At 42.0% G+C, this 18770-nt stretch overlaps 1 protein-coding gene across 1 annotated transcript in view; it reads right to left on the bottom strand.

Annotated features, from left to right (window-relative positions):
- The window catches only part of FDX1 (ferredoxin 1), a 40837-nt gene that overhangs the window by 15634 nt on the left and 6433 nt on the right, over positions 1 to 18770 (bottom strand). Inside the window, exons 2-3 of the mRNA XM_034758822.1 lie at positions 12523 to 12647; positions 1171 to 1300 (exon numbers count right to left, since the gene is read on the bottom strand). Of these exons, the coding sequence (XP_034614713.1) occupies positions 1171 to 1300; positions 12523 to 12647 (255 nt within the window). The remainder of the gene's footprint in view (positions 1 to 1170; positions 1301 to 12522; positions 12648 to 18770) is intronic.

The following is an 18770-nucleotide window of genomic DNA, read 5'->3' on the forward strand; positions in this document are numbered from 1 at the left end:
AACAGCCTTTGACAGCTAGGAAAAGTATTCATATGTGTAGGGCCCTGCGCACATATAAGTTTATGTCCACAGAACCGGAGGGCTCTCCTGAGAACCGCAGCAGTGAAAGGAGAATGCGGGGCCACTGCTCCCAGGAGCCAGCACCCCCCTGCCTGCAGCCCTGCCCCCATCCCTTCCACGCAGCTGTCTGCATCTCCTATCTGGGGGCATGCATGCCACTTGAACACAAGAGCGCGATCAAGGACAGCTGCCAGTGAGCCTGGTGCTCGCCCCAGTGGGCAGAGCTGGGGTGCTACAGCCATGCCAAAGGAGCTGCTGGCGTGGGGCACTGGTGGTGGCCCCATGTTCTGCTCCTTTCACCACTGCGGTTCTTGGGAGAGCTCTGCGGTTCCGCGGATACCGATTTATATCCACGGATATAAATTAGTATGCATGCAGGGCTCTACACATATGGAGGTAGGGGGAGAGGGAGTTGATTTGCAGCTTCTTTAGAATAGCTCTTTAAGGGGTATTTGTCTCCCTCAATGTGCAGTACACAATTCCTCAGTGTGGGTGAGTGACTAAACCCCATGTGTTGAGCATAAGACTTTTTTTTAAACTTTCTTGGGCTTTTTGAAGTATTTAAGAGTGCTTGTCTGCATTCACCTGAACGCTGTAACAGACTAACACTAGAAAAGGTTAACAGGTAAAGGTTTTTGGCAGACAAAGAAACGTGCTTAAAACTAAATAGCAATTTAATATTTTTTGCTTTTATAGATGGCTGCTAATTATCTGTTCCAAATTGGCAACATGGTGTTGTTCATAACCTCTACATTCAAGGTTAATATGGTCCAGAAAAGCAGAAGAAAGAAAATAAACAAGAGAGCAGTAACGGAACTACTAGTAGGATGCTTTGTTTATATTGAGCTACATGACAGCTCTGTGCAAGATCATCTGTACACTGAAAGGATACTACTGAGGACTGGCAAACAAACAGTCTTTAGTTTGGTACAGGTGCCACCTATGTAGTAAACTTCAGCTAACAAAGAAAATCTAACTTTTCTATGTAATTGATTCCAACTGTTTATTCTCATTTGATTAAGTCATTCTGGCAACATTTAATTCTTTCCTGCTCCTTTCTCCCTCCCTTTCTTTCAGCCCGCTGGCATACTGGAGAAGTCTGTGCCTTACGTTTCTGTCAGTCCATAGGCTAGGTCCAGCATGTCCATCTCCTCATCAGTAATTGCATCTAATTTCTCAAATATGTGGTCTTCAAAGATTAAGTGGCAAGTGGAGCAGGCCAATGTTCCTTCACATGCACCTGCAAAATAGACAAAAGTTTACAAGCAAGACTGAGTTTTATATTATAGCAGAGGTTCATGGGTTCAACTGCACCCACTACCTCTCCCAACTCTGAGCAGCCAGGTCTGGATGCAAAGCAGGGGCTCTCTTGCTTTCGTACACCCACTGAATTGGGAGACTATATCTGCCACTGCGTTATAGCAGAGAATCAGTAGAATCCCTTACTAAATAATGAACTACTTGTTAATAAAAGTCAACCATTGAGTAATGAGAAATGTTAAAGTGCAAAGATATGACATGCTATTTATTTCCAACAAATTCTTGTGTTAATCAGAAGTCTTATTAGGCAGCATAGAGAGCATTACTAGATACATCCACTTTTTCCTCAGACATCACAAGCCATATGAACTATGCACAAATATATTTACTGTAGTTTTATTCAATTTATGCATCCAGTGTGAAAAGAAGAAACTGAACTGCTAAGGCAGGGCTAAAGATTGAAAAGTATCTTATCACATGAATGTGAATGTTACTTAAATGACTTAAAAATACGATGTAATGCGTGTGATAGTTATATCTTATTTCAAATATATAAAGGTCTTGAAAAATTCACTCAGTACCCACCTGCCCAAAGAATAAGCCTAGAAACCAGAATGCTTCTAACACCAATATGGTCGTGGCCCTCAAAGCAAAAGCCATTTTGATAACTACTGTAAGTACTTCTGGTAATGTCTTTCCACACTGTATCAGTATCTCCTGGACGTGCTAAGAACTGGCCCCATCCAGGGTACACCAGGCAAAAAATCCATGCTGTCAGATGCTACTATTTCAGGTCTGGATGGATTATCTGACTGTGGTGCTGTGAAGTCCAGCCAGTCTAGGAGCGGAATGAATATCTGGAGCAGGTCTGTCAGCCAAAACTGCTGGGAATGAGTAGGGAGCTACAAGGAGGATTGTGGCTCTGTGTCGTTTAACTATGAATAGTGCCCTGGGAAGATTGTTGGAAAGGCATATAGGAGGTCTTGACTCCATTACAGAAGGAAGGTTTCCAATAACAATCCTCTGGATTCCTCTACCCCTTCTGGAAGAAAGGTTCAGATTCTTGACAATTCTCTTCAGTGCCAAACTGGTCTTTCAAAGGAATTCCATCCCTCCCCCCAATAATGGAATTAATCAGCTCTATGATGGTTCACAAGTGACCCTTTGTGATTGGTAACAGATTTTCTGCTCAGGAAGTCCACCAAATTGTTGATGACTCCCAAGAGACGACCCTTGGTGTAATCCTGTATCGGTGGCACCATGTTCTGAGCTTGATGACTTCCAGTCAGAGGGATGACAAGCAGGCTCCTGCTTGCTTGTTTATGTAGTGCATCACAAATGTGTAGTCCATCAGGATCTACACCAGGGAATTTCAAAGGATACTTGGGAATGCCATACACACTACCCTGATACTTTGAGTTCCAGGACATTTTTGTGAAGTCCTATGTTTTCTGGGGGACCAGGTCCCTTGCATCTGGATCAGGTGGGCTCCCCAACCTGTGTGATACATCCACAATTAATGTCTTTGTAAAGGAAGGGGCAGAGAACGGTACCACCTCCTTGTATGTTTTTTGGGTTCTAGCTACCATCTCAGCTCTTCAATGACATGAGGTGGTACTAAGACCTTCCTATTCATCCAGTATTTCTCTAGGGAGTAGACTTATCTGAGCCAGAGTTGAAGGAGCACCAGGTGGAGTCTGGCAAGTGATGTTACATACATAAATGTCGACATATGGCCTAACATCCCAAGGAAGTCTGTACCATCATGGTCTGGTTGATTTTAGCTCAAGTAATAGTAATTGCACTAGTAGGAATCTGTCCTCAGGCAGATACGTGCTTTCAGACCTGAACACTTGATCATAGCTGCTATGAGCTCTATTGTCTATGATGGGATAGGAGAAGATTTTTTGATAGTTCACCAACAGGGCTAGCTGGGCAAACAGAGAGAGAGCGCACCAGTGCATAGTCTAGACTTGCCACGGTCTCCTGCTAGGATCTGCCTCTGCTCAGCCAAACATCCAGGAAAGAGTACATAAGAATGCCCCTACTGCTCATGTGGGTCACCCCTACTTCTAAGAATTTTGTGACGACTCAGAGCCATGGAGAGTCTACATGGCAGTACCTTGTACAGATATGATTTGGCCCCACTGTGAATATGAGGTACTTCCTCTGGTACCTCTCTCTGGTGGAGAGATGTGGAAATATGCATCCTGTAAGTCAACAGGAATGAACCAGTCTTGAGCCTGAAGAGAGGATTACCATCCTGAATCAGAAGCAGCATATGTATTTGTTCAGTCAACCCATGTCTTAGATATAGGACAAAGACCCTCTTTCTTCTTTGGGATAAGGAAATACCAGGAGTAGAAGCCTCTTCCCCTATATTCCTGAGGTACTTCCTCTATGGCACCTAGAGAAAGCAATGAGGAGGTCACTTCTTTTTGTAATGAGCTTGTGAGAAGAGGATGGAAATGAAGGGGGTAGCCCTGGATGAGGATATACAACAGCCGCTTGTCAGTTGTGATAGTAGACCAAGTCTGGTGGAAGGGGGCGAGGTGGTGGTAAGTGCTAAAATGGCTTGCATGTGGCTCCCAACATTCTTACCAAACCTGTCACTTCCTTTGTGTCCAAAGGAGCACACAAAAAATGGGGTCTCCTGGAATACTGGGGCCTTTTCCTCTCAGGTACATGCGCTGTAAACACAGAGTAGGACTGTGTCCTCTGCTAAAATTGGGTTTTATTTGGCTTTTACAGGAACCCAGTGTGTAGATCCCCAAGGAATGTAGAATGGACTGAGAGACTTTTAGTGAATGGAGCACCCAATCTGTTCTGCTTCAAAAGAGCTCCATCCCTTTTTCCACTCATTTACATGTGCCCAATAGAATGGCCAGGGCCTGTTGCAGTCCCTTCACTGGCTCAAGTATGCAGTACACAGGGACAATGGCAGGTGACAGGATCCCTTGTTGATCAGCAGGGCAATCCTGCCAGGGTCAAAGAACTCAGAATGCCAACAGCTTATGGGACTTAACCTCTATCACCATTGTTTCAGTGTTTATTTTTATTATTATTTGTATGAGACATGAAGAAGCCATAGCTGGCTATGATTTTTTTTTTTTTAAAAAGAGAGGGAGTGGGTGTTCCAGAGACAGTGGCATGGATGGAGAAGGAGGGGAAAGAGGTGTGTGGTTAGGAATGATGGCATGAGGGAGAGGAGATGGTGGCAGGGACAGTTGTGGGAGATGGAGAAGATGGACATGGTGGGATGGCCAACATTGGGGCAAACATTACCAAAGGAAGGAGGTGGCCCAGGGCCTTTGATTTAGAACTGGAGATCCTGGTATACCTGGAAGTGATCAGCTGTTGGTACTGGGACCAATAGCACTGCCTCCGTTTCATCTAGTGACAACATTGATGGAGGTTTCTGCTGTCACTCTGTTGCTTGCTCCTGGAGGCTGACATCAGGCTTTGGTGTGGATGGGCTGGCTAACTATGCTGCGGGAAAGCAAGATCTGCTCCAGAACTTACATGATGATAGTTTGCAATGAGGCCAATATGGCCAAGAAGGTATGCTGTAAGGATACTGGATCAGGTGGACGAGAAGCTGGATATGAGTCAACAGTGTGCTCTTGTTGCCAAGAAGGCTAACGGCATTTTGGGCTGTATAAGTAGGGGCATTGCCAGCAGATCGAGGAACATGATCGTTCCCCTTTATTCGACATTGGTGAGGCCTCATCTGGAATACTGTGTCCAGTTTTGGGCCCCACACTACAAGAAGGATGTGGAAAAATTGGAAAGAGTCCAGCGGAGGGCAACAAAAATGATTAGGGGTCTGGAGCACATGACTTATGAGGAGAGGCTGAGGGAACTGGGATTGTTTAGTCTCCAGAAGAGAAGAATGAGGGGGGATTTGATAGCAGCCTTCAACTACCTGAAGGGGGGTTCCAAAGAGGATGGAGCTCGGCTGTTCTCAGTGGTGGCAGATGACAGAACAAGGAGCAATGGTCTCAAGTTGCAGTGGGGGAGGTCCAGGTTGGATATCAGGAAAAACTATTTCACTAGGAGGGTGGTGAAACACTGGAATGCGTTACCTAGGGAGGTGGTGGAGTCTCCTTCCTTGGAGGTTTTTAAGGCCCGGCTTGACAAAGCCCTGGCTGGGATGATTTAGCTGGGAATTAGTCCTGCTTTGAGCAGGGGGTTGGACTAGATGACCTCTTGAGGTCCCTTCCAACTCTGATATTCTATGATTCTAGGTTGCAGATAGCTGATCCAATGCCACTTATATCTCACTTGAGGTGGGGCCTGAAATGGGGGTCCCTGGAAACCTGCCTGGGGATGCTCTCCAAAAGGTAGAGAAAAGGGATCCCTATCCAATGTGGTAAAATTGGTGAGAAGTATCCTTCCTCAAACAGCGTGGTTGGAGAGTGATACAGCCTTCGTGCCAGCTGCAGCTTCTGGTGCAGAGGATGCGTCTGTCTCCTCTACAGACATGTTATGATTTGATGAACTGATCTACAACTTATGAATTGTGGTTGATAAGATGAAATTATGCAGTGGTTACCATGAAAATTGCTGCATCATATATGACCTCTATCTTTGTGTATCCACCACTGCTGAAAAACATTTAAGCATGTAACTCCCAGGCCTGGGAGAATAGCCAATTGTTTAGGACCTATCAGTGTCTGGGGCAAACAGTTCTCTCCAACTTCCCCCAATTTACCTACAAGGAGGGGATAATGGAAAGAATGGAAATTCCCTGAGAGGGACAAAGAGATAGGGGTGACAAAGCAGGAGGTTATAAACAGACTCAGGAGGGAAGACTAGGACCCATAGAGGAAGTTTTGGGAAGGGAACAGACCAGCCAAGGAAAGAAAAGGAAACAAGGTTAGAGAGAGGCTCTATGTTTCAGAACTCAAGTCAGGCACTACGCCTGAAGGACCCTGGACAGCCCCAGGTGACTGACCCCAGCCCCCAAAATACTCTGAAGCTATGACAAAACTGAGGAGTAGGGTCCAGGGAAACGAGTATTGGATTTGTTATTTTTGTACAGATCTCTGTCTTTCTCATGCAATTAAAGAAAGAACAGCGTTGTAAGATCCTGTGCAAAGTGTTAGCATGTTTCATATGTTACATTATTAATATGCCCCTTGAAGAAGTAAACTGTGAACTCATACCACCATATGCTGGAGTTCTGTGAAAGGGTGTGTTTAAGCTATAGGAAGAGTCTGGGAGTCAGAACGGACTCTAGGGGCAGGGAAGCTGTAGCAAGTGCTTGCAACTCTCAGGAGGGAAAAGTGCCAAACAATCTGCATCCTGAAATCATGCCTGGAAGCCTCAAGCACTGTCCCCATCTTGGTCCCTGTTCAGACTCCAGAGGCTTAAAACACCCAATGATTCAGTTGCTGGATCCCTCACAGCACTCTGGTGAGGAGCCAAAGGGAGGCACTTGCCCAGACCTGTAACAGATGCATCTCCGGCCCTTGATTGGCACAGTCACCAATATCAGTACCCAGGTTGGCAACAGGTCTTCTTCCCTGCATGGTGCATGTTCAGACAGGAAGCCCTGAAGGATGTGTCTTGATAAGTAATATTTAGAGTCCTCCTTGCAGGACTGTCCTGGATGGTACTTGGAGCCAAGCTTATGCTCCATCTGGCCTCACCTCTCAAAGTTGCCCTCTAGTGTCAGGGGCACAGGTGCCAGAACTGCCAGTGTTGGCTCAGAGGCTGCCAGCACTTTGCCTTTTTCTCTCTAGATCCTGAAGTATGGTGTCCACTCAAAGGAGTGCTGGCTGATTAAATTTGGTGGTTAACATTTCCTCTGGGTCAGAAGTGACTCTCAATCTGTCTGCTCTAAAAGATGTAGCTTGAGGCAAGAGTTTCTGGACTAGCAAGTACTTGCAGAGAAAGACAAGCACAGCCACATCCCAAACAAGTGAGCTCTTTCGCCAAGCAGAACAGGCATCCGCTACATCTGTAGTAAGGGGGATTAGCAGGGTTTGAACCCAACAGCCATCATGATGTGTTGCAGTTGATACCAGGTGTCCCAACTTGTACAGGGGACAATGTCCAATTAAAAAGGAGGGTAGAAAACAAAGTTCTTCTCAAATTTGTGAAAAATGCAAGTTTTGAAGATCTCAAAAGAACACCTGGTCAGACACTTGCTACGCTGACCAGCCAAACAAGTTACTTAAATCAGCCACACAAATAGAGGAAATATATTTTCAATTGAGATTATGTAATCCCATCACACTGACCATTCTATTTAAATAATTAATTTTGTTAAACAAGTAGTATTAAGTGAGGTGGCTATAGTTAAGTCATTAAATAGTTTTAAGTATCCCTATAGCACTATTGCTGCATCTGGATTGCCCCCTAGTGACAAAATTGCACTCCTAGCAAATGTTTTACAAGACCAAAGTACTTCGATATATAGGACTGTTTTAATAAAACATTGAATTTCTTTAACATTATGTAGCGTAGACTCACACAGCCAGATTGTGATTTCCCCCTGCTCCCCCCCCAAAAAATTTAAATTTGCTCACATAATTATTTTGGCTTCTTAACTTACAGACCACCGCTTTTTGCTTCAAGATTAACAAGGGATGTTTTTACATAGAATACAAGCAGAGTAGCTAGAGGCCTATATGCTGTGGTATTTATGGTATTAGATAGTATTTATAATTCTTAATAGAATAACTATAATATTTTGACATGCTTTAAAAATTTTACTAAGCCAACCATTTTAGTTTTAAATGATCATGTTAGGAGTCTATTCTTCTGTGATATGTATGCAGTTTCTATTGATGTGAACAGAGGTTCTACAAGTATACCAAGGAGATTTCGGATGACTGACATCACAAATATGGTTTATTTACACTCTTTTTAAACAAGACTGAATGCTGCAAATTGTGTACCTCACTCTATTTAACTCTATTTTGTTCCTCTCTAATTACTGTATTCCTCTGTCACTCATATCCATCTTCACCCACTCCCTCCTTTTGTTTATTCTAGCTCTAGTCTCAAGCCCCAATCCGGAAAGTTGATTTGTGTGGGCAGATTCCTGGCCATGCAGAGCTCTATTGCCTTCAGTGGAGCTCAGTGGTTTGCGTACACAGACAACCTTGCAGTTTGGGGTCTGAGATTGAGAGGCCTTCAGTGCAAGGACCATTTCTTATTTAGTTTATACAGTGCCCAGTATAACAAGGCCCCTGTTCTGATATGAGCTTTTGGATGCTATTATAAAAACTGGAATCCATTAATTTGGATCTGCACATGATACTTAATAAATCATAATTTTACTTGCCAAAGACCCAGTCCAGTTCCATTGAAATCAAAGAGAATCTTCCCACAGACGTCAATAGGCACTAGATGACTTGATGTACTATTGCATATGCAGATTAAGCAATACATACCTAAACTTTGCAAGATGATTACACAACAGGAAAACAATAGGTAAGATTCTTATCTAGGAATTACAGAATATTACATTCTTAATACTGTAAAATGGATATTATATGAAAGAGAAAAGTTTTAATTCAGTAAATTAAATGAAATATATAGCATTTTCTGAAAAATATGGAAAAGCAAAGACATGTTACTTCAACTGCTTGGATACCTTTTAGTCTACAATCACATTGTATTTTTTGTACAAGAGACACATAGGTGCAATTCTCCAGTACAATTGGCTGGGGGAGAAGGAAAAAATGCGACAACTTAGTTTCCCCTTACATCCGCCATCAAGATCACCCCCACCATAGTTGAGCACTGCATTTCTGAAATGAAACCTAAACTGTTACTTTGGTACTTTAACAGAGCAGATTTATTAACATGGCCTCAGTTATTGTTGACTACTTATTCCTACTTCTGAGACTCAAAAAGCAACACTGGCTGCTGCCTAATGTAATGGATTAGTAATACTTCCACAGCATCATAAATGAGCATGGTGCTTTACTATTCCTAAAGAACAATTCCAAGACTCCCTCTGGATCAAGCAGAGGCCAAAACTATGAAGTCAAATCAAATCCTAAATTTTGAAATACTCCAACTCCTCCAGGAGTTAGGGAAGTGTTATTACCATTGTACAAGGCATTGATGATGCCTTATCTTGAATATTGAGTGAAATTCTGGTCTCCAATGTTTACGAAAGATGAATTCAAACTGAAACAGCTGCAGAGAAGGACTAGGAGGATAATCAGAGGAATGGAGAACCTGCCTTACGAGAGGAAACTTAAGGAGCTTTGGGTGTTTAGCCTAACCAAACAAAGAATGGCAGAAGATAAGATTGATGTATATAAATACATCAGAGGACCAAACACTAGCGAGGAGGGGGAATTATTTAAGCTAAGGGACAATGTAGTCACAAGAACAAATGGATATAAACTGTCCATCAACAACTTTAGGCTTTAAATTAGACTAAGGTTTCTGTGAAGTTCTGGAACAGCAGTCCAAGGAGAGCAGTGGGGGCAAAAAAATCACCCTAACTTGTTTCAAGACTGAGCTCAATAACTTTGTGGAAAGTATGGCATGATGAAGTTGCCTACAATGGCATATGGCCCATCTGCAACTGCTATTAGCAAATATCTCCAACAGCCAGAGATGGGATGCTAAATGGGGAGGGCTCTGAGTTTCTACAGAGAATTCTTTCCCAAGTGTCTGGCTAGTGGATCTTATCCACATGGTCTAGGTCTAACTGATCACCATATTTAGGACTGGAAAGAAATTTTCCCCAGGTGAGCTTGGCAGAGACCCAGGGGTGTTGTTCCCCCCACCACTTCCTCTGCAGCAAGGGGCACGCATCATTGGCTGGTGTGACCTAGAGTAAATAGTGGATTCTCCATAACTTGGAAGTCTTTAAATCAAGATTTGAGGATTTCAGTAATTCTGCCAAAGTTTATAGGTCTATAACAGGAGCATGTGGGCGAGTTTGTGGCCTACGATGTGCCAGAGGTCAGAACAGATGACCATGATGGCCCCTTCTGACTTTAGAGCAGTGGTTCTCAAACTTTCTTTCCTACGGACCACTTGAAAATTACTGAGGGTTGCAGCAGACCACTTAATGATCTTTCCAAATGTTGTTTGTACTGTTACTTAACTATTTATATAGCGCTTTTATCTAAAGCGCTTTACAAAAAAAACAAAAACAAAAAAAACCACACACCTTAAACGTTTTTTTCTTCTACAAATAAAAATCATATTTTAATATCAATAGTCTTACCTTTCTAATGCGATAGATGTGCCCTCTCCCCCGCCAGGGCAGCCTCCGAGCTGGGGCTGGAAAGGAGGGGGGTCCCTCCCCTCTCTCCCACCACAGCAGTCAGAGAGCTGAGGCTCGGAAGGACGGGGGGGGGTGTCTCTCCCCCCCAGAGCAACCACAGAGCTGAGGCTGGGAAGGAGGGCTGTCTCTCCCCAACAGCCGCAGCCCTGTAGCTAGGGAAAGTTGCCTCTTTCTCTGGCCACCACAGCCCGGCACATCTCAAATTCGCCCTCCCCCCCCCCCCCCCCCCCGTCTTCTCACCCAACTTCCCCCTCCCATCTACCCCCTATTCTCCCCAAGGCCAACCCCTCACCATACACATGCGTCTTCTCCAGGGTCCAGGCACCTAATTAGTGGAGCCACACCTGCACGACTCCACTAATTAGGTGGGTGGCCCTTCATTCTCTTGTGTGTGGCTGCCCAGACGCGCATCTTAGAGGGAACTATCTGCAAACCACCTGAATGGAGCTCACGGACCACTGGTGGTCCACAGACCACAGTTTGAGAACCTCTGCTTTAGAGTCTATGAGGTTTCTCTGTTGCAAGATTCTTTTGGGATACAGACCTTTTCCAAGGGTGGAATCAATTTTTTCTACTGAAGTCACCTCTGTGTTAATTTATGCCCGAATGGCTCAACATTCATTGACACTTTTTCAGGAGCAAATATCTGACACAGTGTGCTGCCCTCCGCCCCAACTCCATTTCATTGGTCTTGTGAAAAATTTTCTCCCTAAATTTCAACAGCCCCTTTCAAGGGCTTATCTGATCCTTAGACTCTGCCCCAGACAAATAATGAATGGAGCAGGCAACTTCTGCTATGCAGTCTAAATCCTACATGGTGAGCAACCTGGCTTGTTCCAGTGGAGGGTGGCAGAGGAGATAAGTTTCATTCTGTGGAAGCACTCATCTGGAGGAACCAATTGGCACCCCGGTCTAACAGGTGGAGACTACTTATTCCATGTCCTGCCCAAACTGAAACTGGGAAAGACAAGGAGAGGGAGAAGCCAACAGAAGAAAAGTGTGAGAGGTTCCCTCCCCTCAAAAACAGGTACCTAGAAGACTAGTCAGAGCATTTGTGAAACAGACTGGGGGAGAGAGAGAGAGAGAGGAACAGGGACTCTGGTTCCCTAATTGAAACCTTTGTGGAAGAGGGGAAATACTCCTGACCACACTTCCTACCAGTGTCTGTGGAACTTGGGAGGAAGGGAAAGGAGGTTTTTTATCCAATCCCTCTAAAAAATAGATATGGTTTCCTTGAAGGCAGAGTTTAATAGGATGATGTTGAAATAATTGAACTGGGATGAGTAAAAGGGTTTCCCCTCTACACCTGTGCACAGAAGCTAAACTGTGTGCCCATATCTGCAGACGGCCTTGGCTGGTTCCTCCTCTCAGCACTTACATTCAGCAGTGATGGGTGTTACAGATAGCCCTACAACAGATGAAGAGGAGTTTTAGTGACAGAGGCAGAAGGAACTTGCCATTGATGGGAATATGCCAGTTCTGCAGATTTTGCACCTGCAGGAATAGCTACTGCCATTAGGAGATCAACTATCTATGTAGCATGTCTACAGTGGGCAAAACAGAGAAAGACTCAGGCTCCAGACAGATTGCGTGAAAGACATGGGAGTGAAAATCTTCAGGGTGCATCCCCTTCAGAGAAAGTGCTATAGCTAACGTTGTTTAAAATTCCATTTTGAGATCTGTCTGCAGAGATCTCGTGTAAATTTTTAAAAGCTTCAAAGCAAAATGTTTCTGTTTTCCAAAAAGTAATGTTGTATATTAACTAAATTCTAAATACTAATACTCAATGCAGCCCCAAACAGAAAAAGAAAAATTAGACAAATTCTGAAGTTCTAAAGAAGATAATTATGTTTAAGACACATCCCATTCAAATGAGAATACTGGTCAATAATACTTTCAAAAATTAAGTACAGTATTCAAGTAATTTTACTTACCAAATCCATCTATGTCTAGATTCTTATCAACAACAACATCTAGCAGCGAGTCCCCAACTTTCCCTTCAGCTGTTAGTTTGTCACCATCACGGTTTATGAAGTGGACAGTTACTTTATCTTCTGAGCTGAAAAATAAAAGCACATCCATGTTAACTATTACTAAAGCATGTAATGTGACTGGCAGAAGAATTTTAGAGCTTTATGGTAGTCTACCAATTTTAAAGAAGCACCAATAAAACACTAAACATTGCCAAAAGCTTTTTGGCACAAAAAAACCAAAGAAATAATTAAGTTTGTAAACTCTTCATGACAGAGTAAGTACTGCTCACTACATCTTGTTCAGTGCTGAGTGCACTAACATAAGAAATAAGGAACAACAGCTAAGGTTTGTGTTTTGTCATGATGAATGATAGAGAGGGAAGAGTATTAGATCCTGAATTTCCCTTTTCTCCCATAAATGTTAGAGCTATTTTATTTCAGACACAGGTTAACTGACAAAATCCTGTCATTGAACACCACTTCCAACATAGAGGATATGCAAGAGTAGCTCAGGACAGACAGTCACTGCATACATGACATCTGATGGTCTAGAAAGGCTTCAGAAGTACATCAACTGAATTGTTTACTAAATTCCAAATAGTTATATCTGTGCAACCCCAGTGACAGCAATATGGTTGCACAGGTGTTTGCAATAACTTAAAAAAAAAAAAAACACTAATGATGTGCAAGAACACAAATTTAACTTCAGGTTTGCAGGGTTGACAGGAAAAAAAAAAAAGTCCTTATTTGTAAGATTAGCACTTTCAATAAAAAAAATAAAAATAAAGACAACAACTAGGAATTCAAGAATACCATTTTAAGTCACTTCTAAAGAGCAGAACCATACTTTAAGGATTATCAATCAAACCAAAAGGATCAGATTCTTCACTGGATGTCCCGTTTTATTTTGTATACATGTGTGAGCATGCACATGCATGCCAACTAGTAAACAGAATTATCCTTGGACTGGCAACAGGATTGCTCCCACCAGCAAAGAGGCAGACCAATACAATGTTTGCTTTAAAATTACATCTAGCTTCAAGAAACTAAATCCAAGTATTACCTCTAATGCATACAGGCTCTGGATGACCTGCCATGTACAATAATTACCAATCTTGTAAATGAAGCCAGTCTATAAGAAGAAGTCTAACCTGCACAGCCAATGCTAAACAAAATTACGAAAGCTTTCATACTGAAAGTTACGGGGGGCGGGGGAGAGGAGGAGAGGAGGGAAAGTATTTTAATATTCTTCACAAAACAAAACATTTACTATACAATTAGACTAAAACCTTAAGTGCCTTAATGGACGACTAAATTAAAATCAAACATTTTGAAACAGGTCATAAAATGATCTTTTTATTTAAAGAATACAAGTATGTTTCTTGAGAAAGTTATTATTTTTGCCATAACTGTAAAAAACCACACACACACACTTTGGCAGCAATATGTGGCATGATTCATTATGATGCCATGTTCAATTCTTGTCAAATATTCCCTCAGTCCATTTTCCAGAAGATAGCCACAAGCTACCTTCAATAACAATGAATTAATCCAAAAAAAATATAATCAGTGACAAAAGACTGACCTTGTTAATCTGCAAAATTCAAGTGAAGCATGTACTACATTAACTTGAGTGTGGTTTCTGAATTTCTGGACATAAAGTTGTTGAGCTTTAAGAATACAGAAGTGCATACGTTCTGGTAGACAAAGTATGTTTCAGTCTATTTGGAATACTTTTTTATCCCAGAACGTGAAGGAGATACAGATCTGATTGCTTTTACAGAACTACTTAGTAAGTGTGCTAAATGTAAAATATTATTTATTCAGTGTGCCCACAGCATGCCAGGCCATCTAGAATGGATATATTCTCTGCCCTTAAGTGCTCAAAATCCAATAGCTGACATGATGCAACAAGTGTGAGAGATAAACAATAGTTGGGCAAGTCATAGGTTGGCTGGACAGAGGTTAAAAATAAAAATTCAGGCGTATTTAGTTACGTAGGCTTCTTGCTCCAAAATATGCACAAAATCTTTCAAGGAAAAGTGCTCCCTTAAACAAAACTCTCATTCATCCTACAGGTCTGGCCCTGCACCTGGGAAACGTTCTTCCATTCAGGCCACATGGCTATAAGGCATTAAGCCTCTAAAGAACATCCTTCCTGTCAGGCTGGTAGAATTCCTACTTGGCTTAGCATTTCTGCTGCTCAGAAGGGACCCGTAGGCAAGTGTCAGTTTTCCTGCCTACTAGACTAAGGGCTTGTCTATACTTACTGTGCTGTTCAGCGGCAGGCAATCAAACTTCTGGGTTCGATTTATCGCATCTTGTCTGTATGCGATAAATCGAACGCAGAAGTGCTCGCCGTCGACTCAGGTAATCCTGCTCGGCACGAGGAGTACGCGGAGTCGACGGGGGAGCCTGCCTGCCGTGTCTGGACCGCGGTAAGTTCGAACTAAGGTACGTCGACTTCAGCTACGTTATTCACGTAGCTGAAGTTGCGTACCTTAGTTCGAATTGGGGGGTTAGCGTAGACCAGGCCTAAGACAACAAGGGAAATTGGGAGTGGGTTGCATACAGCATTAAGCTTCCAGTCAGCAATTAGAATTGTCAGAGGGGCTGAATGAGAGAGGAGCAAAGAAAATTGGGCAACCAATTAGAAGGGAACAGGGGTGTGTGCAGGAATAAAAATGTGACTGCTTTTGTGGGGGCACATTCTGTGCCCCTGCGTGGCCTTGGGCTGTCAGCTCTCCCCGCACAGCCCCAGGGTGGAGGAACTCTGTGCCCCCGCTGATCACTGGGGGGCCCACACCCCTGCTTGCCCCCCCCCCCTTGTGCATGCCCCAGAGGGGAGAGGACAAAAAAAGGGGGGGGCACGGCGCTTTAAAGACAACAACATAGGTATGTCACTAGTCAGCAGGGAGGATGGTGAACTCAGCTGATGTCAGCCACATAAGTAATGTCTTGTGAGAAGGGGGAAGAGGCCAAGGAAAAGCCCTCTGCTGAACTGAACATGTCTGAATGCCTCACCTGTTAGTAGTAAATGAGGCAGGGAGAGACTGTGTCTGGGGTTTTTAGCTACAGATATGAAGTTAATCATTTTTGTTAAAGATTCACACTAGCTCAATTTGCCAACAAACTGGAGGACACTGTATAAAAATTATGATTCTATTACCTGCTGCAGCAGCAAAACAGTTTAACTTGATTTTAGTAGGAAGATAAAGTATTAGAGGCTATTACAATCTTTTGCGATCACAATCTTTACTACTACTATGATCAGGGCCAGGCCATTTCCTTTCCAAATTAGGCAGACTTACACACTAAGATCCCAATCCTAAAAAGATGTATGTATATGCTTAACTTTGAAGTCTATGGGACTAGTCACATGTTCAAAGTGAAGCATATGTGTAAATCGTCACAGGACTACAGCCCATTTTAAAACACATCTTTATAAACAATTTCATATAGATTTGTTGAATTTAAAAGAATTTGAAAAATGTACGGGACCCTTTTGCGTGAAAAACCTTCATCCTGAATCAGTAAAGGAAAGGCCCTGGGACAAGTAAAGTACATGGCTCAGAAAAAGAATAAGGGGTATTAAATATATAAACAATTCCAGAATTCATAGAAGGATAAGTACCTGTGGGATTCATATCAGAAAGAAACGGTTTTGTACAGTTTGCAAAAAGCAGGAGAAGCTTTCTGATAAAGTGCAGTCCTCCTGTAAATAAGTGTTAGACTTCCTATTCCCCACACATACATAAGCAAGCTGGTCACGTGAAACACACAAATAGAAATGTGTCATTTTGCCTACAAGAAGTTATTCGATTGATCCATAAAATATAGCAGAAGGAAAGAAATAAAATGCCATTTTGTTTAACAGCTTACACAGCTGCTAAACATTTGAATTTCAGAAATGTTGAACTATTCGGTAGCTTTCAAGCCAAAAGTGGTTTGAATCTTTGATCAAGCTATATTAACACCGACAGAGTGAAAGACTGCAGAAAGGCAACTGCAAAACCAGCAAGGAAACACTCAAAATGGCTGATAGAAAGATAGATCTGTCACTGTGCTTGTTGATTGATCTACAACCGAGCGCATACATCAGATTTGGGCATGACAGTAATTTTAGATCCTCATGGATTGTATTTTCTAAAAAGGACAACCTACCCTAAATTCTCAATTACTGAGGGACAATCTTCCCTCATTGATATATGTGCTTTCCATAACCAACAATGTATAATTTTTCATTAGTGATGTACCTGAATACTTGGATGCTAATATTGAAACTGCATTCTTAAATGTATTCACCTAAATTTGGGTTACATATAGTGCATAATGAGCAGTATCTTATCACTTTAAAAACAAACTTTGTATTTGTGGATAATTAAGCACTACATCCAGATGTACAGACACTTTTCTCAGCCTGTATATTATGTAATTTTAAGATTAGCTTTAATAAAAATTTTAAATTTGTTTGACATTGTAGAGTTGGAAGCTGACGGTATTGCAAAGAAAATAAGAACAGTTTTAGGAACTTTAGTGATCATGGTAGAAAAGAAAAACTGGTTGGTTTGAATTTAGATGGCGTAACAGTGAATGCAGGCTGTGTAACAGGAGTGTTCTCTAATTGATCAGCAACGTAATAACATTAACCGGGACGACTTTAAGTGAGGAGTTACTGTTTATCTTGGATATTGCTTTAGAGCCAAACCCCGCACTCCTTTCCCAGACAAAACTCTCACTGAGCTCAGTAGAACTTGTACCATGACAGAGGTCTGAGTAAAGAATAAATGGTAGATTTAAACAGACTTAGTGAAGATCTGTGTAATGGGAGCACCCAGTTTTGGGATGTGATGCATTTTCTTTAGGCTTTTTGATGAGCACCTTGTATGATAAATATAAAGTTAAAAAACTAAAGTTAGCTTAAATTTGGTTAAGGAGAAATTATATGTATGTAGTAACAAAGGCACCAATCAGCAAGTAAAATAAGGCAGTGAGAATAATAAGTAGTATGGCTGTCAAGTGATTAAAAAAATTAATTGTGATTAATTGCGCTTTTAAATAATAAAATATTTATATAAATATTTCTGGATGTTTTCCACATTTTCAAATATATCTATTTCAATTACAAAACAGAATACAAAAAGTGTACAGTGCTCACTTTATTATAAATATTTGCACTGTAAAAATAAAATAGTATTTTTAATTCACTTAATACAAATACTGTAGTGCAATCTCTTTATCATGAAAGTTGAACTTACAAATGAAGAATTATGTAAACAAAAAACCCACCTTCATTCAAAAACAAAAATGTAAATCTTTAGAGCCTACAAGTCCACCCAGTCCTACTTCTTGTTCAGCCAATCACTCAGACAAACAAGTTTGTTTACATTTGCAGGAGATAATGCTGCCCGCTTCTTGTTTAGAATGTCACCTGAAAGTGAAAACAGGCATTCGTATGGCACTGTTGTAGCTGGTGTTGCAAAGTGTGCTAAAGATTCATATGCCCCCCCTTCATGCTTCAATCACTATTCCAGAGGACATGCATCCATGCTGATGATGGGTTCTGCTTGATAACAATCCAAAGCAGTGCAGACCGACGCATATTCATTTTCATCATCTGAGTCAGATGCCACCAGCAGAAAGTTGATTTTCTATTTTGGTAGCTCAGGTTCTATAGTTTCCGCATCGGAGTGTTGCTCTTTTAAGACTTCTGAAAGCATGCTCCACACCCCAAACCGATCAAATTTTGAAAGGAACTTCAGATTCTTAAGTCTTTGCTTGAGTGCTGTAGTGATCTTTAGAAATCTCACATTGGTACCTTCTTTGCATTTTGTCAAATTGGCAGTGAAAAAGTGTTCTTAAGACGGACAACATGCTGGGTCATCATCCAAGACTGCTATAACATGAAATATATGACAGAATGCAGGTAACACACAGCAGGAGACAGAGACAAAATTCTCCCCCAAGGAGTTCAGTCACAAATGTAATTAACGCTTTTTAAAAAAAAAACAAAAAAAAACGAGCATCATCAGCATGGAAGCATGTCCTCTGGAATGGTCGCCAAAGCATGAAGTGGCATACGAATGTTTAGCATACCTGGCACATAAATACCTTGCAATGCCAGCCACAAAAGTGCCATGCAAACATCTGTTCTCACTTTCAGGTGACATTGTAAATAAGAAGCGGCAGTAGTATCTCCTGTAAATATA

This window comes from Trachemys scripta, chromosome 1, assembly GCF_013100865.1.
Source record: "Trachemys scripta elegans isolate TJP31775 chromosome 1, CAS_Tse_1.0, whole genome shotgun sequence".
In the NCBI taxonomy this organism is placed as follows: Eukaryota; Metazoa; Chordata; order Testudines; family Emydidae; genus Trachemys; species Trachemys scripta.